The following is a 26,208-nucleotide window of genomic DNA, read 5'->3' on the forward strand; positions in this document are numbered from 1 at the left end:
TATTATACTCCACCTACACTGCCACTGCTCCACCCCCTTCTACTATACTCCGCCTACACTGCCACTACCTCACCCCTTCTACTATACTCCACCTACACTGCCACTACCCCACCCCCTTCTATTATACTCCACCTACACTGCCACTGCTCCACCCCTTCTACTATACTCTGCCTACACTGCCACTGCTCCACCCCCTTCTACTATACTCCGCCTACACTGCCACTACCCCACCCCCTTCTATTATACTCCGCCTACACTGCCACTGCTCCACCCCTTCTACTATACTCTGCCTACACTGCCACTGCTCCACCCCCTTCTACTATACTCCACCTACACTGCCACTACCCCACCCCCTTCTATTATACTCCACCTACACTGCCACTGCCCCACCCCTTCTATTATACTCCAACCACACTGCCACTGCTCCACCCCCTTCTACTATACTCCACCTACACTGCCACTACCCCACCCCCTTCTATTATACTCCGCCTACACTGCCACTGCTCCACCCCTTCTACTATACTCCGCCTACACTGCCACTGCTTCACCCCTTCTACTATACTCCGCCTACACTGCCACTACGCCACCCCTTCTACTATACTCCGCCTACACTGCCACTGCTCCACCCCCTTCTATTATACTCCACCTACACTGCCACTGCTCCACCCCTTCTACTATACTCCACCTACACTGCCACTACCCCACCCCCTTCTATTATACTCCACCTACACTGCCACTACGCCACCCCTTCTACTATACTCCGCCTACACTGCCACTGCTCCACCCCTTCTACTATACTCCACCTACACTGCCACTACCTCACCCCTTCTACTATACTCCACCTACACTGCCACTACGCCACCCCTTCTACTATACTCCGCCTACACTGCCACTGCTCCACCCCTTCTACTATACTCCGCCTACACTGCCACTGCTCCACCCCTTCTACTATACTCCACCTACACTGCCACTACGCCACCCCTTCTACTATACTCCGCCTACACTGCCACTGCTCCACCCCTTCTACTATACTCCGCCTACACTGTCACTGCTCCACCCCTTCTACTATACTCCACCTACACTGCCACTACGCCACCCCTTCTACTATACTCCGCCTACACTGCCACTGCTCCACCCCCTTCTACTACACTCTGCCTACACTGCCACTACCCCACCCTTCTACTATACTCCACCTACACTGCCACTGCTCCACCCCCTTCTATTATACTCCACCTACACTGCCACTACGCCACCCCTTCTACTATACTCCGCCTACACTGCCACTGCTCCACCCCCTTCTACTATACTCCACCTACACTGCCACTACGCCACCCCTTCTACTATACTCCGCCTACACTGCCACTGCTCCACCCCCTTCTACTATACTCCGCCTACACTGCCACTACCCCACCCTTCTACTATACTCCACCTACACTGCCACTGCTCCACCCCCTTCTATTATACTCCGCCTACACTGCCACTACGCCACCCCTTCTTCTTTACTCCGCCTACACTGCCACTGCTCCACCCCTTCTACTATACTCCACCTACACTGCCACTTCTCCACCCCTTCTACTATACTCCGCCTACACTGCCACTGCTCCACCCCCTTCTATTATACTCCACTTACACTGCAACTGCACCACCCCCCTTCTATTATACTCCACCTACACTGCCACTGCACCAGCCCCTTCTATTATACTCCGCCTACACTGCAAATGCTCCACCTCCTTCTATTATATTCAACCTACACTGCCATTGCTCCACCCCTTCTATTATACCCCGCCTACACTGCCACTGTTCCACCCCTCTTGCTATACTCCGCCTACACTGCCACTGTTCCACCCCTTCTGCTATACTCCGCCTAAACTTAAATTCCACAAATATATAAACAATGCATACAAATGTAAATATGGTGAAAAAATCAAAAGTCCATTCTCTTGTGACAACGTGCAAATGAATAAACTTTGAAGTGACTTGAAACGAATTGTGATTCCTGTAACTCGATAAATTGTGTATGACCACCACGTGAAACGATCCCCACCACCGACAAGCTGTTCTTCTTACCAGATAGACAGATATATACGTGAGTTGATTAGTAATACAGCTACTCACTCCCCATGCAGCTTCACCCAAGGTGTGTGTGTAAGCCGCTTACCAGATATCAATATGGTTGAGCATGGGAATACAATCTCCTCTCTTCAGAATCGAGGCTGTCTGTTGGTGTGGCGATCCCAATACAAAGTATAGTGTCTCCTTGTGACTCCGCAACGGATATGTAAAGAATGCAAGAGGACCAAATAGTGCATTACCCCCAATTTATTTAAGAAATAAAAGCAATTGCACTTACATGTCTCTGAGTATTCACAGGCATAAACGTTGGAACGTTGAATGGATACAGGAACGCTCCCGTGTCCGGCTGCAGCAACGGACGATCGGGATGACGTGAGTGACGGCGCGACACGCCTCCTCTCTGACGCGTTTCCTCTTACGAGACTTCCACCGAGATAGGAGGGACGTGCGCGCCGTCACGCTCGTCAATATATACCTCCTAGATTGAATGACCACTTCCGGTGTCCGCAAATAGCACACAGGAAGTGTTTACATCCGACGTAACTATCGGTAGGAATTTAGAATTAAAACTGTGGGAGTGTTGAATAAAACTCTTTATTAATGTGTTTAAAATCACTAGAGGTTAATTCTTATCCACCCATTTTGCTGATTAGTGTAATAATGAACCGTACTAATATTTACTTCCGGTCCCATCTGTTTAATGCATACCAAGCTCCGGACACCGGAAATAACATTCCTAGGCGCTATTCCGTGGGGACATATCAATATACCACACATATATGTTATATCGATTACAATTACATATCCAGCTGGGTCCGCATACACCAACAATACATTATGGGTATATTTAGGTGAAAACTTATTTTAAAAAATATAAAAATATTTAAAATTATAAAAATTCTAAAACTTTAAAAGAATTTAAAAAAAAAAAAAAAAAATTATTTTTCAAAATAGTTGTTAAGATGACATTTTGGAATTAAGGAAAGAAAAAATACTTTAGCTGTTGTTTATATGAGCATTGATGTCCCACTCTACATTTAACCCCAAAGGTCGATAACATCTAAGCTCATATATCCAGAAGGTTTCCCTTCTGGATATTGACCTCTTGAGGTTACTTCCCCTCCAATGGGGTACATATTTCTCAATCACTGTGATCTGCAGATTTTTGGGATTCTTTTTATGACATTTGCTAAAATGTAGAGAAACACTGTGTCCTATAAAACCCGTCTTTATATTTGACAAATGCTCCCCAATGCGAATGCTGGCTGTTCGAATGGTGCGTCCCACATACTGGAAACCACACCCGCATTGTAGGAGGTATATTACCCCTTTAGTGTGACATGAAATAAATTCCTTGATTTGGTATTCCTTCCCTGTGTTGCTGGAACTGAACTTAGAAGTTCTTTTTGTTTTTGCTCCTTTGCAAATCTTGCAGTTTCTACAGGGAAAATACCCTTTCATGTCAGGAAAAATTCTTGGGGCGACAGGTTTTTGTACTGGATTAGGGGCTATGATGTCTTTGAGGTTTCTTGTTTTTCTATAAATCATGTTGGGTCTTTCAGGGAGATGGGGACCCAGAACTTTATCTCCCTGAAGTATACCCCAGTGTTTCCGAAACGTGTGATTGAGCCACCTATAATTGTTTGAAAATTGTGTGACAAAAGATCATAATATACCTACTAATAGTGGATTCAAATTTGAGTTCGCCTTTGTCACACAATTTTCAAACAATTATAGGTGGCTCAATCACACGTTTCGGAAACACTGGGGTATACTTCAGGGAGATAAAGTTCTGGGTCCCCATCTCCCTGAAAGACCCAACATGATTTATAGAAAAACAAGAAACCTCAAAGACATCATAGCCCCTAATCCAGTACAAAAACCTGTCGCCCCAAGAATTTTTCCTGACATGAAAGGGTATTTTCCCTGTAGAAACTGCAAGATTTGCAAAGGAGCAAAAACAAAAAGAACTTCTAAGTTCAGTTCCAGCAACACAGGGAAGGAATACCAAATCAAGGAATTTATTTCATGTCACACTAAAGGGGTAATATACCTCCTACAATGCGGGTGTGGTTTCCAGTATGTGGGACGCACCATTCGAACAGCCAGCATTCGCATTGGGGAGCATTTGTCAAATATAAAGACGGGTTTTATAGGACACAGTGTTTCTCTACATTTTAGCAAATGTCATAAAAAGAATCCCAAAAATCTGCAGATCACAGTGATTGAGAAATATGTACCCCATTGGAGGGGAAGTAACCTCAAGAGGTCAATATCCAGAAGGGAAACCTTCTGGATATATGAGCTTAGATGTTATCGACCTTTGGGGTTAAATGTAGAGTGGGACATCAATGCTCATATAAACAACAGCTAAAGTATTTTTTCTTTCCTTAATTCCAAAATGTCATCTTAACAACTATTTTGAAAAATAATTTTTTTTTTTTTTTTTTTAAATTCTTTTAAAGTTTTAGAATTTTTATAATTTTAAATATTTTTATATTTTTTAAAATAAGTTTTCACCTAAATATACCCATAATGTATTGTTGGTGTATGCGGACCCAGCTGGATATGTAATTGTAATCGATATAACATATATGTGTGGTATATTGATATGTCCCCACGGAATAGCGCCTAGGAATGTTATTTCCGGTGTCCGGAGCTTGGTATGCATTAAACAGATGGGACCGGAAGTAAATATTAGTACGGTTCATTATTACACTAATCAGCAAAATGGGTGGATAAGAATTAACCTCTAGTGATTTTAAACACATTAATAAAGAGTTTTATTCAACACTCCCACAGTTTTAATTCTAAATTCCTACCGATAGTTACGTCGGATGTAAACACTTCCTGTGTGCTATTTGCGGACACCGGAAGTGGTCATTCAATCTAGGAGGTATATATTGACGAGCGTGACGGCGCGCACGTCCCTCCTATCTCGGTGGAAGTCTCGTAAGAGGAAACGCGTCAGAGAGGAGGCGTGTCGCGCCGTCACTCACGTCATCCCGATCGTCCGTTGCTGCAGCCGGACACGGGAGCGTTCCTGTATCCATTCAACGTTCCAACGTTTATGCCTGTGAATACTCAGAGACATGTAAGTGCAATTGCTTTTATTTCTTAAATAAATTGGGGGTAATGCACTATTTGGTCCTCTTGCATTCTTTACATATCCGTTGCGGAGTCACAAGGAGACACTATACTTTGTATTGGGATCGCCACACCAACAGACAGCCTCGATTCTGAAGAGATGAGATGTTTATTCCCATGCTCAACCACATTGATATCTGGTAAGCGGCTTACACACACACCTTGGGTGAAGCTGCATGGGGAGTGAGTAGCTGTATTACTAATCAACTCACGTATATATCTGTCTATCTGGTAAGAAGAACAGCTTGTCGGTGGTGGGGATCGTTTCACGTGGTGGTCATACACAATTTATCGAGTTACAGGAATCACAATTCGTTTCAAGTCACTTCAAAGTTTATTCATTTGCACGTTGTCACAAGAGAATGGACTTTTGATTTTTTCACCATATTTACATTTGTATGCATTGTTTATATATTTGTGGAATTTAAGTTTAGCGCACCAACCTTTCTTTACATTTATATCACATATATATCTTGGTAGCAGCTTTACGCACGTTTATCAGCGCACCTTTATTTTTTCACTATACTCCGCCTACACCGACACTGCTCCACCCTTTCTACTATACTCCTCCTTCACTGCCACTGCTCAACCCCCTTCTATTACACTCCACCTACACTGCCACGGCTCCACCCCTTCTTCTTTACTCTGCCTACACTGCCACTTCTCCACCCCCTTCTATTATATTCCACCTACACTGCCACGGCTCCACCCCTTCTACTATACTCCGCCTACACTGCCACTGCTCCACCCCCTTCTATTATACTCCACCTACACTGCCACTGCCACTACCCCACCCTTCTACTGTACTCCGCCTACACTGCCACTGCTCCACTCTCTTCCACTGTACTCTGCCTACACTGCAACTGCTCCACCCCTTCTGCTATACTCCGCCTACACTGCCACTGTTCCACCCCTTCTGCTATACTCCGCCTACACCGATACTGCTCCACCCTTTCTACTATACTCCTCCTACACTGCCACTGCTCAACCCCCTTCTATTATACTCCACCTACACTGCCACTACCCCACCCCTTCTTTACTCCGCCTACACTGCCACTACCCCACCCCTTCTTTACTCCGCCTACACTGCCACTGCTCCACCCCTTCTACTATACTCCGCCTACACTGCCACTACCCTACCCCTTCTTTACTCCGCCTACACTGCCACTACACCACTCTTTCCTCTTTACTCTGCCTACACTGCCACTGCTCCACTCCCTTCTACTGTACTCCTCCTACGCTGCCACTGCTCCACCCCTTCTACTATACTTTGCCTAAACTGCTCCACCTCTTCTACCATGCTCCGCCTACACTGCCACTACGCCACCCCTTCTTCTTTACTCTGCCTACACTGCCACTGCTCCACTCCCTTCTACTGTTCTCCTCCTACGCTGCCACTGCTCCACCCCTTCTACTATACTTTGCCTAAACTGCTCCACCCCTTCTACCATGCTCCGCCTACACTGCCACTACGCCACCCCTTCTTCTTTACTCTGCCTACACTGCCACTGCTCCACTCCCTTCTACTGTTCTCCTCCTACGCTGCCACTGCTCCACCCCCTTCTACTATACTTTGCCTAAACTGCTCCACCCCTTCTACCATACTCCGCCTACACTGCCACTGCTCCACCCCCTTCTACTATACCCCGCCTACACTGCCACTGCTCCACCCCCTTCTACTATACTCCGCCTACACTGCCACTGCTCCACACCCTTCTACTATACTTTGCCTAAACTGCTCCACCCCTTCTACCATACTCCACCTACACTGCCACTGCTCCGTCCCTTCTACTTTACTCTGCCTACACTGCCACTACTCCACACCCTTCTACTATACTCCGCCTGCATTGCCACTGCTCCACCCCCTTCTACTATACTCCGCCTACACTGCCACTGCTCCACCCCCTTCTACTATACCCCGCCTACACTGCCACTGCTCCACCCCCTTCTACTATACTCCGCCTACACTGCCACTGCTCCACCCCCTTCTACTATACTCCGCCTACACTGCCACTTCTCCACCCCTTTCTACTATACCCCGCCTACACTGCCACTGCTCCACCCCCTTCTACTATACTCCGCCTACACTGCCACTTCTCCACCCCTTTCTACTATACCCCGCCTACACTGCCACTGCTCCACCCCCTTCTACTATACTCCGCCTACACTGCCACTGCTCCACACCCTTCTACTATTTTCTGCCTACACTGCCACTACCCCACCCTTTCTACTATACTCCGCCTACACTGCCACTGCTCCACCCCCTTCTTCTATATTCTGCCTACACTGCCACTGCTCCACCCCCTTCTACTATACTCCGCCTACACTGCCACTACTCCACTCCCTTCTACTATACTCTGCATACACTGCCTCTGCTCCACCCCCTTCTTCTATATTCTGCCTACACTGCCACTGCTCCACCCTCTTCTACTATACTCCGCCTACACTGCCACTACTGCAGCCACATTTTATACCTCTGCTGCCTCCACTTGTACTTTTTGAGGTGCCTCTCCAGATTGCCCCCCTGCAGCTTCTTTTGTTAGGTGGCGCCCTCTGAAGAGGATGACTCATCAGGTCTCTGCTTTCACTGTCAGCCAGAAGGATGGCAGTTCCTGCTTTTCAGGTTAGGATGGAGTCTTGTGATTGGTCATTGCTGGTGATTGTCTTCCAGGTACGTCTCTATAAACTCTCTGGTATTCAGTACAGACTGCCAGTTCCTGTGCGTTTCCAGCAACACGGAGACCGTGCACATCTTCCGCCTGGAGGCTCCCCTGGAGCGGTGAGTAACCCCCCCCCCCAACCCTGGGCGTGTTCTCTATTACCAATGCTGCATTCAGCTGGTTTGGGAAATAACAGGTTGTGATGTCACAGTGGTGGGCGTAGCCTGCCCTGGCATGGAGCTTCCACTCTTTGATCCTGTGTGCCCATCCCACAGGGCTCTCCGGCATTTCTATTCTTGCCACGACTAGCCACATGCAGTCCTATCCTGGCTCTAATCCACCATGCCGGTGTGACCAAGAGATAAAGGAGGACTCGATTGGAGCAGAATGCAAGGCCCAAGATAGAGCCAACCTCCTCCTAGCCAAGCCGCAGCAGCCGGATTAGAGCTAAAGAGACCTTGCCGGCAGAGGATTCTCTGCCACCAGACCAGGAGGGGTGAGTGACCCCCCCCACCCCAATGCCCATCTGTACTGCAAACTCTTGCGGGGGACACTGTTGGCGTTCCCCTGTGTTTTCTGTCATGGAGGGACAAGCTGAACCCACTTTCTGATGTATTTAGCAGCTGTAAAAGGACAATTCCTTCCTTCACCTTCTACAAATGCAAATAAACAGTGTTAAAGAGGACCATTGCCCTTCAGGAGCTGCTGTCACCTATTTACACCCCCACACTGCCTCTGATGAGTTCGGGTTACATTGATGGAGAATGGTTGGGGTCAGGTCTCTTAATATGCAAATTTAATTTTCCTTTTTTTCTTGCCGCTATGTAAATGTTTGCTATTCCCACCATTGCATGGAGTCACACTGGCTGTAGTACCTGCAGAGTCCTGTTCCTCTGATATCAGTAAAAGCTGAACATTAGAAAGCCGCCACTGGTGGCCCCCTGTCCTCCCCGCCCCCCAATGATGTATCTTCAAGGACGTCTCTGACGGGAGTCACTTTGGTTGGGGGGCCTGTGGAACCCAGCTTACCTTAGAGAGGTTCAGCAATCCGTGTCTCAGCTCCCCAGGTCCCTCTTATGTGTAAGTCACCCTGTGTCTAATAGGGGCACAGGGTGACCAAGAAAATGGACAACTACTTAATGGACACTGAAAATATGGTTTTGATTACTTCAAATGGGACAGTGATATTTATCAACAATATCCATCAAGAAATCTAGGCTGCATTAATTCCACTCTATCAGAAGGATGGAACATTGTATGAGCTTTGCCTCATAGACTATTGTAGGTCAGAGCTATACAGCCTGCTACTGGGGTCTCCTGCTATTGTCTGTGTTTATACTTAGGATAATGTGTATTGTACTTTGTTTTAGCCTTGTTGGGCATCCAGGCTGGTTTAGGTGCTGAGTTAATTAGCATGTTAATTATAACATTGTCTAGGTGTGCATCTCATACAAGCTATTCTTTTCTAGTCTTGTAGGTAGGGCAGCTACAATATCTGATATCTATGGTCAATACTATAGGAAGCGGTATACTGACGGAAGCCCACATACACACTGCGGATGTTATTCCGTCAGTCTCCTATCCCCCCCTCTATGTATTGGATGTGTTTTTCTATGATTGCTCCCTTTCTAACCATTTCACATTCTTTCCTGGAATGTTGGAAGCCTAAAACACTAAAGCTTGTAACGCTAGTTTGTGGACTCAACAATTTATAGCCAAAGCATTATATTAATCCACTTTATTGTACACAAAGCATACAAACATTGAAATAATACAATTCTAAAACCAAAAGGTTTGTATGGTTTTTTTTTGTGTACAATACAGTGGATTGATAATGCTTTGTCCAGTGGCGGAACTACCAGGGTCGCAAAGGTCGCACTTGGAACCAGGCCCTGGCATTCCACCATTGTCGGCGGGGAGGGCAGCAGGGTTTCTGTATTCAGTGCTTTGAGCTGAGAGCATCTTTCATACAGCCCAGAGCCTGCACTGACAGTTCCCCCTCCCTCACACGGATGGGAGAGGAGAAAGCCAATCTGCCATTTCTCCTCCTGCCCCTCTCCTCCTGTGTGTACACCCCGGCATGGATAGGAGAGAGCCAATCTGCCCCTTCTCCTCCTGCCCCTCTCCTCCTGTGTGTACACGCCGGCATGGATAGGAGATAGACAATCTGCCCCTTCTCCTCCTGCCCCTTTTTCCTCCTTTGTGTACACCAGGACATAAATGAGAGGAGAGAGCTGATCTGTCCCCCCCCTCCCCCCCTCCTCCTGTGTGTATGGATGGGAGAGGAGAGAGACGATCTGCTCCTTCTGCCCCTCTCCTCCTGTATGTACACTGCATGATGTGTGAATTTTTTCTTTCAGCTACTGGACTTCACACGTCCTGCGGTGTACATACAGGAGGAGAGGGGCAGGAGAAGGAGCAGATCGGCTCTCTCTTCTACCATCTGTGCTGCAGTGCACACAGGAGGAGAGGGGCAGGAGGAGAAGGGGCAGATCGTCTCTCTCCTCTCCCATCAGGGCTGCGGTGTACCCACAGGAGGAGAGGGGCGGGAGGAGAAGGGGCAGATCGGCTCTCTTCTCTCCCATCCATGCCACAGTGTACACACAGGAGGAGAGGGGTGGGAGGAGAAGGAGCAAATCAGCTCTCTCCCATCCGTGCTGTGGTGTACACACAGGAGAGGAGTGAGAGGAGAAGGGGCAGATCGTCTCTCTCCTCTCCCATCCATGCTGAAGTGTACACACAGGAGGAGAGGGGCAGGAGGAGAAGGGGCAGATGGTCTCTCTCCTCTCCCATCCGTGCTGCGGTGCACACATAGGAGGAGAGGGACAGGAGAAGGAGCAGATCAGCTCTCTTCTCCCATCTGTGCTGCGGTGTGCACACAGGAGGAGAGGGGCGGGAGGAGAAGGGGCAGATCAGCTCTCTCCTCTCCCATCAGGGCTGCAGTGCACACACAGTAGGAGAGGGGCGGGAGGAGAAGGAGCAGATCAGCTCTCTCCTCTCCCATCCGTGCTGTGGTGTACACACAGGAGAGGGGCGGGAGGAGAAGGAGCAGATCAGCTCTCTCCTCTCCCATCCGTGCTGTGGTGAACACTCAGGAGGAGAGGGGCGGGAGGAGAAGGAGCAGATCAGCTCTCTCCTCTCCCATCCGTGCTGTGGTGAACACTCAGGAGGAGAGGGGCAGGAGGAGAAGGAGCAGATCGGCTCTCTCCTCTCCCATCCGTGCTGTGGTGAACACTCAGGAGGAGAGGGGTGGGAGGAGAAGGAGCAGATCAGCTCTCTCCTCTCCCATCCGTGCTGTGGTGTACACACAGGAGAGGGGCGGGAGGAGGAGGAGCAGATCAGCTCTCTCCTCTCCCATCCGTGCTGTGGTGAACACTCAGGAGGAGAGGGGCGGGAGGAGAAGGAGCAGATCGGCTCTCTCCTCTCCCATCCGTGCTGTGGTGAACACTCAGGAGGAGAGGGGCGGGAGGAGAAGGAGCAGATCGGCTCTCTCCTCTCCCATCCGTGCTGTGGTGAACACTCAGGAGGAGAGGGGCGGGAGGAGAAGGAGCAGATCAGCTCTCTCCTCTCCCATCCGTGCTGTGGTGAACACACAGTAGGAGAGGGGCTGGAGGAGAAGGAGCAGATCAGCTCTCTCCTCTCCCATCCGTGCTGTGGTGTACACACAGGAGAGGGGCGGGAGGAGAAGGAGCAGATCAGCTCTCTCCTCTCCCATCCGTGCTGTGGTGTACACACAGGAGAGGGGCGGGAGGAGAAGGAGCAGATCAGCTCTCTCCTCTCCCATCCGTGCTGTGGTGAACACTCAGGAGGAGAGGGGCGGGAGGAGAAGGAGCAGATCAGCTCTCTCCTCTCCCATCCGTGCTGTGGTGAACACTCAGGAGGAGAGGGGCGGGAGGAGAAGGAGCAGATCAGCTCTCTCCTCTCCCATCCGTGCTGTGGTGAACACTCAGGAGGAGAGGGGCAGGAGGAGAAGGAGCAGATCGGCTCTCTCCTCTCCCATCCGTGCTGTGGTGAACACTCAGGAGGAGAGGGGTGGGAGGAGAAGGAGCAGATCAGCTCTCTCCTCTCCCATCCGTGCTGTGGTGTACACACAGGAGAGGGGCGGGAGGAGGAGGAGCAGATCAGCTCTCTCCTCTCCCATCCGTGCTGTGGTGAACACTCAGGAGGAGAGGGGCGGGAGGAGAAGGAGCAGATCGGCTCTCTCCTCTCCCATCCGTGCTGTGGTGAACACTCAGGAGGAGAGGGGCGGGAGGAGAAGGAGCAGATCGGCTCTCTCCTCTCCCATCCGTGCTGTGGTGAACACACAGTAGGAGAGGGGCTGGAGGAGAAGGAGCAGATCAGCTCTCTCCTCTCCCATCCGTGCTGTGGTGTACACACAGGAGAGGGGCGGGAGGAGAAGGAGCAGATCAGCTCTCTCCTCTCCCATCCGTGCTGTGGTGAACACTCAGGAGGAGAGGGGCGGGAGGAGAAGGAGCAGATCAGCTCTCTCCTCTCCCATCCGTGCTGTGGTGAACACACAGTAGGAGAGGGGCTGGAGGAGAAGGAGCAGATCAGCTCTCTCCTCTCCCATCCGTGCTGTGGTGTACACACAGGAGAGGGGCGGGAGGAGAAGGAGCAGATCAGCTCTCTCCTCTCCCATCCGTGCTGTGGTGAACACTCAGGAGGAGAGGGGCGGGAGGAGAAGGAGCAGATCAGCTCTCTCCTCTCCCATCCGTGCTGTGGTGAACACTCAGGAGGAGAGGGGCGGGAGGAGAAGGAGCAGATCAGCTCTCTCCTCTCCGATCCGTGCTGTGGTGAACACTCAGGAGGAGAGGGGGGGGAGGAGAAGGAGCAGATCAGCTCTCTCCTCTCCCATCCGTGCTGTGGTGAACACTCAGGAGGAGAGGGGTGGGAGGAGAAGGAGCAGATCAGCTCTCTCCTCTCCCATCCGTGCTGTGGTGAACACTCAGGAGGAGAGGGGCGGGAGGAGAAGGAGCAGATCGGCTCTCTCCTCTCCCATCCGTGCTGTGGTGTACACACAGGAGAGGGGCGGGAGGAGGAGGAGCAGATCAGCTCTCTCCTCTCCCATCCGTGCTGTGGTGAACACTCAGGAGGAGAGGGGCGGGAGGAGGAGGAGCAGATCAGCTCTCTCCTCTCCCATCCGTGCTGTGGTGAACACTCAGGAGGAGAGGGGCGGGAGGAGGAGGAGCAGATCAGCGAGAGACCCTCTCAGCTCAGAGCCCTGCTGAGAAGGCATTGCTGGGCACTGATAGGCTGCACTCATTGATGATTGTGTAAATGTGCTGACCATCTTCCTGGCATAACCGGCAAGTCTGTTCTACATGTGATCAGCTAATCACATGGTAAAGGGCCGCTGTGACTTCCTGTGATCAGCTAATCACATGGTAAAGGGCCGCTGTGACTTCCTGTGATCAGCTAATCACATGGTAAAGGGCCGCTGTGACTTCCTGTGATCAGCTAATCACATGGTAAAGGGCCGCTGTGACTTCCTGTGATCAGCTAATCACATGGTAAAGGGCCGCTGTGACTTCCTGTGATTAGATGGTTTCTTGCACCGGGGCGATGAAGGTTGGAGTTGCGCCTCTGGCTTTGGCTGTACATTTTTGGAGACCCTTTCCAGTGGTACAAGCTTTGGTGTTTTAGGGACCCCCAGATAACCTCAAGGCCCCCAACAAAGATAATCGCCTATGATTGTTTACAAAGCCTCCCCCCATTGGCTGCATAGATCTCACCATACACACCTACTGTTCCTTTCATACATGGTATTCCATGTCTCCATGTCCGTCTCTCAGACCCGATGGGCTCATTGTTTCACATGCAGTCATCAATAATAATGGGCCTTGTCTATTGGCTAATGCTCCCCCCCCCTCCCCCACTCCTTATACCCCTGAAGCTGTGAATAGCTGGATTCCGCTCCGGATGGGACAGCGGCTCTTCCTGGGAATATTCTCGCAGATTTCGGTCCGTTGCTGAAAGGCTTTCTACATCCGGAACTTCTCTCTTCTGTATCTGCCCTGTCATGTCACACTGCTCCTCCCCCACAAAGCACAGCGATTGGTCAGACAACTTCCTGCAGGAAATAGAATGAGCCAGGAGGAAGAATCTGACCCCATATAAATGCAGCAAGTACACCCCGCTAGCCACGCCCCCTGTGCGTCCATTCAGGTTTCTGGCAGATAACTTGAGTTCTGATTGGTTTTCATCTCCCCAGATTGGATGAAGCGTCTTCCTGGGGAGGCTACATGGGGAAGATGTTTATGGCGGCATCCAACTACCTCCCAGCTCAGGTGTCAGACATGATGAACCAGGACCGGGCGTTCGCCACGGTGCGTCTCACCTTCTCCGGGCACAAGAACACCTGCACTTTAGTGACGTAAGTACATCTATTACACTAAAGAATATCCCTCCCTGATTGGCTGAAAATCATTAACTTGTCCTGTCTGCTTCAAGTATTCAGAAACTTCCCCGACTTCTGGTTGCCTCTTCCAGTGGCCATCTCTACATCTACAATGTGGACCCGCAGGATGGGGGCGAGTGTGTCCTGATCAAGAAACACAGGTGAGAGGGGGAGCCATACTACTTCTGGGACTGGGGGCCCTACTGGGGCAGGGACTGGTGACCAGGAGAAGGGGCGCCACCATGCTGGGACTGGTGACCAGGAGAAGGGGCGCAACCGTACTAGGACTGGGGGCCCTACTGGGGCCAGGACTGGGGGAGGGGATGCAACCGTACTGGGTATCACGTACCTGGTGCTGGAGACCAATGGAGAGAGAGGGCTTCCCTTGCGGCTACTAGGTCCATACTGGGGTGGACGGTACTGGGACCATACTGGGTTGGACAGTACTGGGACCATACTGGGTTGGACAGTACTGGGACCATACTGGGTTGGACAGTACTGGGACCATACTGGGTTGGACAGTACTGGGACCATACTGGGTTGGACGGTACTGGGACCATACTGGGTTGGACAGTACTGGGACCATACTGGGTTGGACGGTACTGGGACCATATTGGGGTGGACGGTACTGGTGCCAGGACTGGAGATGGGGACCATACTGGGGAGGACTGTACTGGTGCCAGGACTGGTGACGGAGACCATACTAGGGAGGACTGGACTGGTGACGGGGAGGACTATACTGGGGCCAGGATTGGTGACGGAGACTACTGGGGAGGACAGTACTGAGACCAGGACTGGTGATGGGGAGGATTATACTGGGGCCAGGACTGGTGATGGAGACCATACTGGGGAGGACAGTACTGGGGCCAGGACTGGTGACGGGGAGGATTATACTGGGGCCAGGACTGGTGACGGAGACCATACTAGGGAGGACTAGACTGGTGACGGGGAGGACTATACTGAGGCCAAGACTGGTGGCGGAGATCATGCTAGTTAGGACTGGACTATACTGGGGCCAGGACTGGTGACGAGGAGGACTGTACTGGGGCCAGGACTGGTGACGGAGACCATACTGGGGAGGACAGTACTGGGGCCAGGACTGGTGACGAGGAGGACAGTACTGGGGCCAGGACTGGTGACGAGGAGGACAGTACTGGGGCCAGGACTGGTGACGAGGAGGACTGTACTGGGGCCAGGACTGGTGACGAGGAGGACTGTACTGGGGACAGGACTGGTGACGAGGAGGACTGTACTGGGGCCAGGACTGATGATGGGGAGGACTGTACTGGGGCCAGGACTGATGATGGGGAGGACTGTACTGGGGCCAGGACTGGTGACGAGGAGTACTATACTGGGACTGTGGGATGTATTGTGACTAGGACAAGTGGTCCTCTTCTGGTCTCTCTCCGTAGCCTCCTGGACTGCACCAAGTCAGATAAAGGTGGCGATGGATCGGCAGAGAGTTCGGCTCCTACGTCTTATGCTGCCACAGTAGCCAGGCCAAGTAAAGTTCCCTCCTCCTCCGCTGTAACAGGTGAGAGCGCCCCCTGAAGGGGAAGCTGGGGGAGGGGCAGGTGAGAGCGCCCCCTGAAGGGGAAGCTGGGGGAGGGGTTTCATAGATGTGACATTTTCTTGCACCATCCTCAGGTTACTCAGAAGATGGAGGGGCGCTACGCGGGGAGCTTCTTCCAGAACACGAGTTTGCAGTTGGACCGGTTCAGCTGGACGATGAAAGAGAATTTCCTCCTGTGAGCATTCAGGGTCCCTGAGAGAAGTTGGGGGGAAGGGGTCCTCATCCTGGACCGCACCATGCACTTTACACACCAAGAACTGTGCTGGAGGTGCCTTGCAGTCTGCCATAGAACAATCTACAGAGATTTCTGTTCTGTCATACGGCCAATGCCGGGTGCTAACCCTTGCCTTGTATTAGTCCCTTCTGTCCAGGACTGGCCTCCTTTCTCCTCTATCCACTTCTAGTTGTCTCTTTACTCCTCAGTGCTGTGTCACATGGTCAGTGAGAGTGCAGTGTGTGGGGGTGACCTCTGATGTCATAGGCTCATCGCAGTGACAGGTGCAAGCTCTGATGTCATAGGCTCATCCCAGAGGAGGCTGTGACCTCTGATGTCATGGGCTCATCCCAGTGGTGGCTGTGACCTCTGATGTCATAGGTTCATCCCAGTGACAGGTGTGACCTCTGATGTCATGGGCTCATCCCAGTGGAGGCTGTGACCTCTGATGTCATAGGCTCACCCCAGAGGAGGCTGTGACCTCTGATGTCATAGGCTCATCCCAGTGGTGGCTGTGACCTCTGATGTCATAGGCTCATCCCAGTGGTGGCTGTGACCTCTGATGTCATAGGTTCATCCCAGTGACAGGTGTGACCTCTGATGTCATGGGCTCATCCCAGTGGAGGCTGTGACCTCTGATGTCATAGGCTCACCCCAGAGGAGGCTGTGACCTCTGATGTCATAGGCTCATCCCAGTGGTGGCTGTGACCTCTGATGTCATAGGCTCATCCCAGTGGTGGCTGTGACCTCTGATGTCATAGGTTCATCCCAGTGGTGGCTGTGACCTCTGATGTCATAGGCTCATCCCAGTGGTGGCTGTGACCTCTGATGTCATAGGTTCATCCCAGTGACAGGTGTGACCTCTGATGTCATAGGTTCATCCCAGTGGAGGCTGTGACCTCTGATGTCATGGGCTCATCCCAGTGGTGGCTGTGACCTCTGATGTCATAGGCTCATCCCAGAGGAGGCTGTGACCTCTGATGTCATAGGTTCATCCCAGTGGTGGCTGTGACCTCTGATGTCATAGGTTCATCCCAGTGGAGGCTGTGACCTCTGATGTCATAGGCTCATCCCAGAGGAGGCTGTGACCTCTGATGTCATAGGCTCATCCCAGTGGTGGCTGTGACCTCTGATGTCATAGGCTCATCCCAGTGGTGGCTGTGACCTCTGATGTCATAGGCTCATCCCAGTGGTGGCTGTGACCTCTGATGTCATAGATTCATCCCAGTGGTGGCTGTGACCTCTGATGTCATAGGTTCATCCCAGTGGTGGCTGTGACCTCTGATGTCATAGGCTCATCCCAGTGGTGGCTGTGACCTCTGATGTCATGGGCTCATCCCAGTGGTGGCTGTGACCTCTGATGTCATAGGCTCATCCCAGAGGAGGCTGTGACCTCTGATGTCATAGGTTCATCCCAGTGGTGGCTGTGACCTCTGATGTCATAGGTTCATCCCAGTGGTGGCTGTGACCTCTGATGTCATGGGTTCATCCCAACGGAGGCTGTGACCTCTGATGTCATAGGTTCATCCCAGTGACAGGTGTGACCTCTGATGTCATAGATTCATCCCAGTGGTGGCTGTGACCTCTGATGTCATAGGCTCATCCCAGTGGTGGCTGTGACCTCTGATGTCATAGGCTCATCCCAGTGGTGGCTGTGACCTCTGATGTCATAGGTTCATCCCAGTGACAGGTGTGACCTCTGATGTCATAGGTTCATCCCAGTGGAGGCTGTGACCTCTGATGTCATGGGCTCATCCCAGTGGTGGCTGTGACCTCTGATGTCATAGGTTCATCCCAGTGGTGGCTGTGACCTCTGATGTCATGGGTTCATCCCAACGGAGGCTGTGACCTCTGATGTCATAGGTTCATCCCAACGGAGGCTGTGACCTTTCATGCAGGGATGCTGTTAGAGCCCCATAGAGCCTACCTGACAGCTCCTCCCCCTCCCCGCCGAATATATCAAATAATATTTTTGCACAAAATACACTAAATGTGTGATTAGTGGACACAACGTAACTCCTGCTCCATCCATGGAGGTGATGAATAAAGCTGTTTGTGTGGGGGAGGAGGAATTGGGGGGGGGGGGGGGCATTCACATGGGTGCTGCGGCCTGTACCGTGTGACTCCGCATGTGGCTGAAGCTGTGTGCAGGCAGCCTGTGTTACTCTATGGGGAATGCAGCAGCTGTATGAACACAGCCACAGGTCCTAATCTGACAGGCGTGTGGGTGCAGGTATACAGAACAGTGTGCATTCAGGGCCCCTCACCCCGCACCTGTCACAAGTAGGACCTGCGGCTGTGTGTGTTCAGCCCCATAGAGTAATCCAGCCGCATGAAGAATGCACGTGGCCAGTGTACCTGTGTGGATGAGTCCTCAGGACTCTCATTCACATGTGAGGCTGGGGGGGGGGGGGGGATGGGGGGGGTAAGACCCAATGGTTGAGCTGCGTTTTTACCACCCACCTACTACTACCCCCCCTTTAGCAACAGAGGCAGTGGATAGGGGTGTACATATGCCTTGTTACGGATCAACTGTTACCCTGACTGGGTACCTCCGTTGATGGATGCTCCTGGTGCTTCCGGAGGGCTCCAAGCACTCCACCAGACACCATAACCACCTCAGACCCCACGAACCGCCGCAGCTTGGTTGGGGTCTCGCCGTCTTCTACCCACCCTGGACCTACAACAAGGCTCCAGGTTTCAGTGGGTGAACCTCTCTTTCCCCAGAGAGTGAAGAAGGAACAGGAACAAGCTCTTACAAGAGCTTAGTGATTATTCAAGGGAGTATGAAGAGCATAGCAATCCCTTGTAGCAGATTCCCCCAATAAGAGACAGGACTCTAGATTGAGGGTGAAGTAGAACTCAACATTTAATGGTACAGCTGCTCTTTTTATACAGTTTTCCCCCCACAAGGTTACCACCCAGGTGGACCTTGTGGGGAACAGGACATGAAATTCACAATCAAATAAAAAAAGAGTTTTACACTCACTCCCATACAGTGTACACAATCCCTCCCCTCTGCCTGATTACATTATCATATGCAGATAAAATTGTATACAAAAACAGAATTAACCTGAACTAATTATCTAGCCATCTGGACAGAACAATGTGAGGTCATTAACATTTAACAATGGGACAGGCAGACTTAACACAATCCACATCACACCTTAATAGATAGACAATAGGACAAGACTGCCAATGACAGTCTGTCCGTCTCCTACATTGAAGTCCATGGAATACACATCTACGTATTTCTATGATTATTCAGGAGTCACAGACTTCATGGCAACAGGCTATAGGTCTCACAGTGTAAAGTGGGATCAAATCTTCACATTTCTTGGGAGAGTAATATTTATCAACAATATCTCTCATTTGAAGTTATCCAAACCATTCTCAGTGTCCATTAAGTATCTGTCTTTCACTCCCAGTGACAGCGAGTACCCTCACAGTGCCTCACGACCGTGGCAAAAGTTACACCCCTCCCCCATCGTACGAAACCCATTAAAATGAATAGCAATGCTCTGCAAGCGTCCTGCAACTGCGTGCAAAGCGGGTGATGAGGTGCAATACCTCCTTACAGTCTGTCCTGTCTGAAGAGCGATTCAAATGCTGACCACTCTTCAGAGAGCAAAGCACATTTATTTTTTTGGTGGAATATTGGGGGTTTTAAACAGACCCCAGATGTCTCCTCTTTGAGACCGAGAAAGGAAGGAGGACATCAATTCCTCAGCACCTTTCTCTGCAGCCTCTGCTGCACTGCAGATGAATGAATAGGAACCTAAAAGGGTTCTGTTCATTCACAGGCTGCAGCGTAATAAACACCGTACCAATCACTCACTGTGTTCATTCAGGAAAGGAAGGAGCTGGTAAATATACTGGCCCCTTCCCCCGCTCTCCATCTTGAAATGACCCTCCTGTGTGCCCTCAGCGGCTCCTGTCGCCAGGAGGGAAGCCGGCAGGGCTGAGAGGGAAGGAGCATACCGTTATATGGGGGGGATCAGAGCGGGGGAGGGGGGTAAGGTGCAAATACTGGAACAGATTCCCCTGCAGCACAGCTAGAGGGAGGGAGAGGAGGAGAAACTGGCAGCCCTGAGATGGAAGAAGCACACCTTAAGGTGGGGGAGATCAGAGAAGTGGCGGGGGGGGGGGTGTAAAGTACAAATAGGCAAGGAGAGGAGTAGAAGCTGACAGCGCTGCAGGGGGAGCCACAAGTTGATCAGTGTCACCAATAAAGCAGTACAGCCGGTCCTCCTGCTCAGCAGGTCCTCGGGCCCCTCTTTTTGAACTGCTGGGGCCTGGGCAGAGCACTGGCTGTACTGCCTTATTAGCAGCCCTGCTCTGATGTCAGAGATTTAACCCAGCAATGGTTGTGAGTTCTGATGTCATACTCTCATCCCAGAGGTAAGTGCGAGTTCTGATGTCATTGGCTCATCCCAGAGGTGAGTGTAAGCTCTGATGTCATTGTCTCATCCCAAAGGTGGGTGCAAGCACTGATGTCATAGACTCATCCCAGAGATGGGTGCAAGCTCTGATGTCATAGGTTCTGTAACGGCACCGCCGACCCACACTGTGTTTGTGGACTTCCGTCATTATATGGCTTCCTAAAGTCATGAACATAGATATCAAATCCCAGCGGCCCCCCCATCCCCCATACAAAGCTAGCCAACAACTTAGCTTGTACGGGAATCACTCTTTATTGAACAGTCACACAGAATTTATATACAGCATGGACCTCCCCCCTCCTGATCAGATTACCATACACAGGTCAGGGGTTGCCTGATTACATTATCATATGCAGATGAAATTGTATACAGAAATATACTTAACCTGAACTAATTATCTAGCTGTCTGGACAGAATACACATCCCACCTCATTACACAAACCATAAGGAGAGCCTGTCTGACATTGAAGTACAATACACATTAGCATAAGTGTAATACAGACCCCATTTGAAACAATCCAAACCATTACGTATCTGTTTTTCACTCCCAGTGATGGTGAGTACCGTCACAGGTTCATCCCAAAGGTGGGTGCAAGCTTTGATGTCATAGGCTCATCCCAGAGGGAGCTGCAAGCTCTGATGTCACAGGTTCATCCCAGAGGTGGGTGCAAGCTCTGATGTCATAGGTTCATCCCAGAGGTGGGTACAAGCTCTGATGTCATAGGTTCATCCCAGAGGTGGGTGTAAGCTCTGATGTCATAGGTTCATCCCAGAGGTGGGTGCAAGCTCTGATGTCATAGGTTCATCCCAGAGGTGGGTACAAGCTCTGATGTCATAGGTTCATCCCAGAGGTGGGTGCAAGCTCTGATGTCATAGGTTCATCCCAGAGGTGGGTGCAAGCTCTGATGTCATAGGTTCATCCCAGAGGTGGGTGCAAGCTCTGATGTCATAGGTTCATCCCAGAGGTGGGTGCAAGCTCTGATGTCACAGGTTCATCCCAGAGGTGGGTGCAAGCTCTGATGTCATAGGTTCATCCCAGAGGTGGGTGCAAGCGCAAGCGCTGATGTCATAGGTTCATCCCAGAGGTGGGTGTAAGCTCTGATGTCATAGGTTCATCCCAGAGGTGGGTGCAAGCGCAAGCGCTGATGTCATAGGTTCATCCCAGAGGTGGGTGTAAGCTCTGATGTCATAGGTTCATCCCAGAGGTGGGTACAAGCTCTGATGTCATAGGTTCATCCCAGAGGTGGGTGCAAGCTCTGATGTCATAGGTTCATCCCAGAGGTGGGTGCAAGCTCTGATGTCATAGGTTCATCCCAGAGGTGGGTGCAAGCTCTGATGTCACAGGTTCATCCCAGAGGTGGGTGCAAGCTCTGATGTCATAGGTTCATCCCAGAGGTGGGTGCAAGCGCAAGCGCTGATGTCATAGGTTCATCCCAGAGGTGGGTGTAAGCTCTGATGTCATAGGTTCATCCCAGAGGTGGGTGCAAGCTCTGATGTCATAGGTTCATCCCAGAGGTGGGTGCAAGCTCTGATGTCATAGGTTCATCCCAGAGGTGGGTGCAAGCTCTGATGTCACAGGTTCATCCCAGAGGTGGGTACAAGCTCTGATGTCATAGGTTCATCCCAGAGGTGGGTGCAAGCTCTGATGTCACAGGTTCATCCCAGAGGTAGGTGCAAGCTCTGATGATGATCATGCTTGTCTTTCTGAACCTGTGTATGGGGGGGGAGGGGTCAGTACAAATCCAGGTGCATAATGGTGCATGTCCCCTTTAGTTGTTAGATAAACCTGCACACTGCCTGTATGTACACAGTCATAGTATATGTGTTCCTCCTACACCCTTCCCCCTCTATGTCCAATGTCAGTGTTATCACACGTGTTCCATGTATGTGAGGAGACGTCATCCCCATCCTTGTCTTCCAGGCAAGCCGCCATCTTGTCTTGTATTTATACCCCCCTCCACCCCTGCACTCGGGAGAATAAGATGGTTTTGTTTTGGTTTTGCTAGATAAGTTTGTGTCGCAGAGGTCAGAGAGACGTCGTGCCGTGACCAGACCGGGAGCAGCCGAGTCGCAGGTGTGGGAGTGAGACTAATATGGAGGATGTTTACTATTGTAAGATATCATTATATAGCCAGATGTCTAATTTATGCTTTGTACAAATGTTCATATATTCCTATTCTACTAATCCCCAATAAATACTCTGCAATCTACCGCTTCCTGACTATCTCATAGATAAGCTCCGCCTTTATTTAAAGGAAAACTCCACTCCAACATTGCAGGTTTCTATCAATACTAGTCACATGTCTCTGCCCCTCCCACATTGGTATTAGTTTGTGTCTCTGCCCCTCCCACATCAGTAATAGTTTGTGTCTCTGCCCCTCCCACATCAGTATTCGTTTGTGTCTCTGCCCCTCCCACATTGGTATTAGTTTGTGTCTCTGCCCCTCCCACATCAGTAATAGATTGTGTCTTTGCCCCTCCCACATCAGTAGTGGTTTGTGTCTCTAACCCTCCCACATCAGTAGTAGTTTGTGTCTCTGCCCCTCCCACATCAGTAGTAGTTTGTGTCTCTGCCCCCCCCCCCACATCAGTAGTAATTTGTGTCTCTGCCCCCCCCCACATCAGTAGTAGTTTGTGTCTCTGCCCCTCCCACATCAGTAGTAGTTTGTGTCTCTGCCCCTCCCACATCAGCAGTAGTTTGTGTCTCTGCCCCTCCTACATCAGTAATGGTTTGTGTCTCTGCCCCTCCCACATCAGTAGTAGTTTGTGTCTCTGCCCCTCCCACATCAGTAGTAGTTTGTGTCTCTGCCCCTCCTACATCAGTAATGGTTTGTGTCTCTGCCCCTCCCACATCAGTAGTAGTTTGTGTCTCTGCCCCTCCCACATCAGTAGTAGTTTGTGTCTCTGCCCCTCCCACATCAGTAGTAGTTTGTGTCTCTGCCCCTCCCACATCAGTAGTAGTTTGTGTCTCTGCCCCCCCCCCCACATCAGTAGTAATTTGTGTCTCTGCCCCCCCCCACATCAGTAGTAGTTTGTGTCTCTGCCCCTCCCACATCAGTAGTAGTTTGTGTCTCTGCCCCTCCCACATCAGCAGTAGTTTGTGTCTCTGCCCCTCCTACATCAGTAATGGTTTGTGTCTCTGCCCCTCCCACATCAGTAGTAGTTTGTGTCTCTGCCCCTCCCACATCAGTAGTAGTTTGTGTCTCTGCCCCTCCTACATCAGTAATGGTTTGTGTCTCTGCCCCTCCCACATCAGTAGTAGTTTGTGTCTCTGCCCCTCCCACATCAGTAGTAGTTTGTGTCTCTGCCCCTCCCACATCAGTAGTAGTTTGTGTCTCTGCCCCTCCCACATCAGTAGTAGTTTGTGTCTCTGCCCCCCCCCCCCCCCAACATCATATTTACCCAAAGTAGTATTTCTTTCTTGTTCATTGAGGAACAGGGGGAGTCTGTTGGGTTACGCTATAAACTAAAAAAAAAAAAAGCGAAATTTCTGAAAAAATATATATATATTTTTTACATTCTGCTATATAACATTCCCAAAAAAATTAAAAATCAAAATGCTTTTATCATTTTAGGCCAATTTGTATTTTGCTACATATTTTTGGTAAAACAATATTCCTAATAAATGTATATTGATTGGTTTGTGCAAAAGTTTTCACACCTACAAACTAGGGGAAAGATTTACTAGTAAAATAAAAATGACATAATGGCGGCTAAATAAAACCCATCCTGAAAAATGTCCACCCCAGTCCTAAAAAAATGTCCACAACAGTCCCTCCTCTTTGTCATACGCTCCCATGTGTCCTTCCATGAATCCTGATCCTCTTCTTCTTCCAAATAAACAGAACAGTTCTTCTCATACATAAAAACAATTCATTCCAACAAGTTAATAAAAAATATAGCGGAATCAGTGTGGACACGTAGACTCGAAAAACGAATGTTGGTTCCGTTCTTCGGGAGGTGACTCAGAGGGAGGACACGAGGTGGTCGGTCGTCTTGATCGTCAGTCGGTTTGGAATCCTCAGCATCTGGTGCATGGGTTGGATTTCAGGGAGTCTCGTCTCAGCAATAAGGATGTGGTCGTCTGTTCGGGCTTTGGTGACTCAATCCAACAACAGGAAAATCTCACCACGGCGTATGGAAGGAATAGAAACAAAAACATCAGTATATATATATATACAGTATATACTCCAATTTCCTTCAACCAAGGATTCCAACCTTCACTAGCTATAGCTCTGGCTCTGCCTCGCAGGGAAGAACCCTTATCCATATGGGCCTGATCCTTGTCACTGGTATCTGCTATCCAGGTACTACAGTCTTCTCCTATGAATTCACAGAAACCCCCCCCCCCCCCCCTTCCTTCCTTGAAGCTAAAAAATAATCTCCCCTACTGCTTCACCGGCCTCATTGAACATCTCATCCTCAATGAATGAGAAATTGTACATTTGCTTCATGAATTCAATCCCCCACGCGGCCCAAGCTGGGAACCATGCCCAGGCCTGGTCGTGGTTGGAGAACAGTCCTCTGCTAGCTCTCCCTGATGTCCCTGCCTTCCTTCACAACAGCAGATCCTCACGATCGGCTGCAATGTAGGATGCCGGTACAAGCTTCACTAAAGCACATGAACCTCTCGCATTAGGGGGAATTACCTTATAGGCGGCAGAACCACATAGGAAATAATAAGGACCTGTCAGAACCGTACAGGAAGAATTTCTCTGACAGTCACGGGCACTAAGTAGTAACATAATAGACTGGGGGATTGCTCCCTCAATCTGAACAACACACCCTTCCTTCCAGCAGATATAATCTGGTCTATTGGTGTCATTAAAGAGACCAGGGGTTTCATTGGTAAGATTGACTGTCACACCTTTCTCACAAGCAGTAGATCCTACAAATCTATTCCCTTTACCAAAACTAAGGTTGAAGAACATCTGTGGACTACCTAGTTCTCCCGATACCCATACTGGATAAAAAGCAAAGAACAGGAGCCAGAGCTAAGATTAGAACTGATGTTACTCTCTAGGAATGTGTCGTTAAGTTCTATAGACAAGTGTCTCCTGGTCGTCTTTGCAAGTTTCCCATATTTCTTCATACCAATACAAACTCCGTATATAGCATGAACTGCTGCCATTGCTGGGGTGTGATGGCTCAATGGGGATTTAGAGCAAACCCAGCAATTGGTCCTGTGCGCCGTCTTAGCTGGTTGGAGATGCATTTTAAACAATAGGTTGGGATGCTTTTCATCGTTACCCTTTGCTAAAATACACTAAGCTAAGAATATAAATAAAACCGATACTCATTCTTTGATATAACTGAGCAGCTTCTTCCAGTGGCTGGCATGCACCCAGTTGTCACGTCCCTCAAGCTTTAAGGAAGTCGGCATTGTCAGTTGAACCTGGAATGGCCTGGTGTATCTCGGTTCTAGTCCCGTCCTTTGATGTTTCTTCACAACAACCGAGTCACCTGGTTGATGTAAGAAGAACGGAGGCAGAAGATCGGAGGAAGATTTTTAATAAAGGACTTCTCAAAACCATCTCTTGTCATTATTACACTACACTGCCTTTTTTGGGGTAAATGGGTAGGGGGTACAATGTACCCCCTACCCATTCTCATAAGGGGGTTGTGTCCGGGATCTGGGGCGCCCCCATGTTACAGGGGGCGTCCAGATTCCGATAAGCCTCCTGCCCACAGACTCCCACAAC

The 26,208-nt window shown here is 50.2% G+C and overlaps 1 protein-coding gene and 1 long non-coding RNA gene across 3 annotated transcripts in view; one reads left to right on the forward strand and one right to left on the reverse strand.

Annotated features, from left to right (window-relative positions):
- The window catches only part of WIPI1 (WD repeat domain, phosphoinositide interacting 1), a 106,594-nt gene extending 83,878 nt beyond the window's left edge, over positions 1–22,716 (forward strand). For both annotated transcript variants that reach the window (XM_082271217.1, XM_082271218.1), the window contains exons 8-13: positions 7,892–7,999; positions 14,092–14,253; positions 14,331–14,438; positions 15,690–15,811; positions 15,925–16,025; positions 22,513–22,716. In XM_082271217.1, coding sequence (XP_082127343.1) covers positions 7,892–7,999; positions 14,092–14,253; positions 14,331–14,438; positions 15,690–15,811; positions 15,925–16,025; positions 22,513–22,554 — 643 coding nt within the window. In that variant the 3' untranslated portion in view covers positions 22,555–22,716. The remainder of the gene's footprint in view (positions 1–7,891; positions 8,000–14,091; positions 14,254–14,330; positions 14,439–15,689; positions 15,812–15,924; positions 16,026–22,512) is intronic.
- Positions 16,059–17,034, reverse strand: LOC309566157. Its single transcript, XR_014225854.1, has 3 exons — positions 16,964–17,034; positions 16,394–16,431; positions 16,059–16,317 (listed from the first exon to the last, which is right to left on the reverse strand). It is a non-coding gene; the product is annotated as an uncharacterized lncRNA (long non-coding RNA).
- Positions 22,717–26,208: the final 3,492 nt, after the last annotated feature.

Source organism: Pelophylax lessonae, assembly GCF_965119305.1.
Source record: "Pelophylax lessonae genome assembly, chromosome: 11".
NCBI classification, from domain to species: domain Eukaryota; kingdom Metazoa; phylum Chordata; class Amphibia; order Anura; family Ranidae; genus Pelophylax; species Pelophylax lessonae.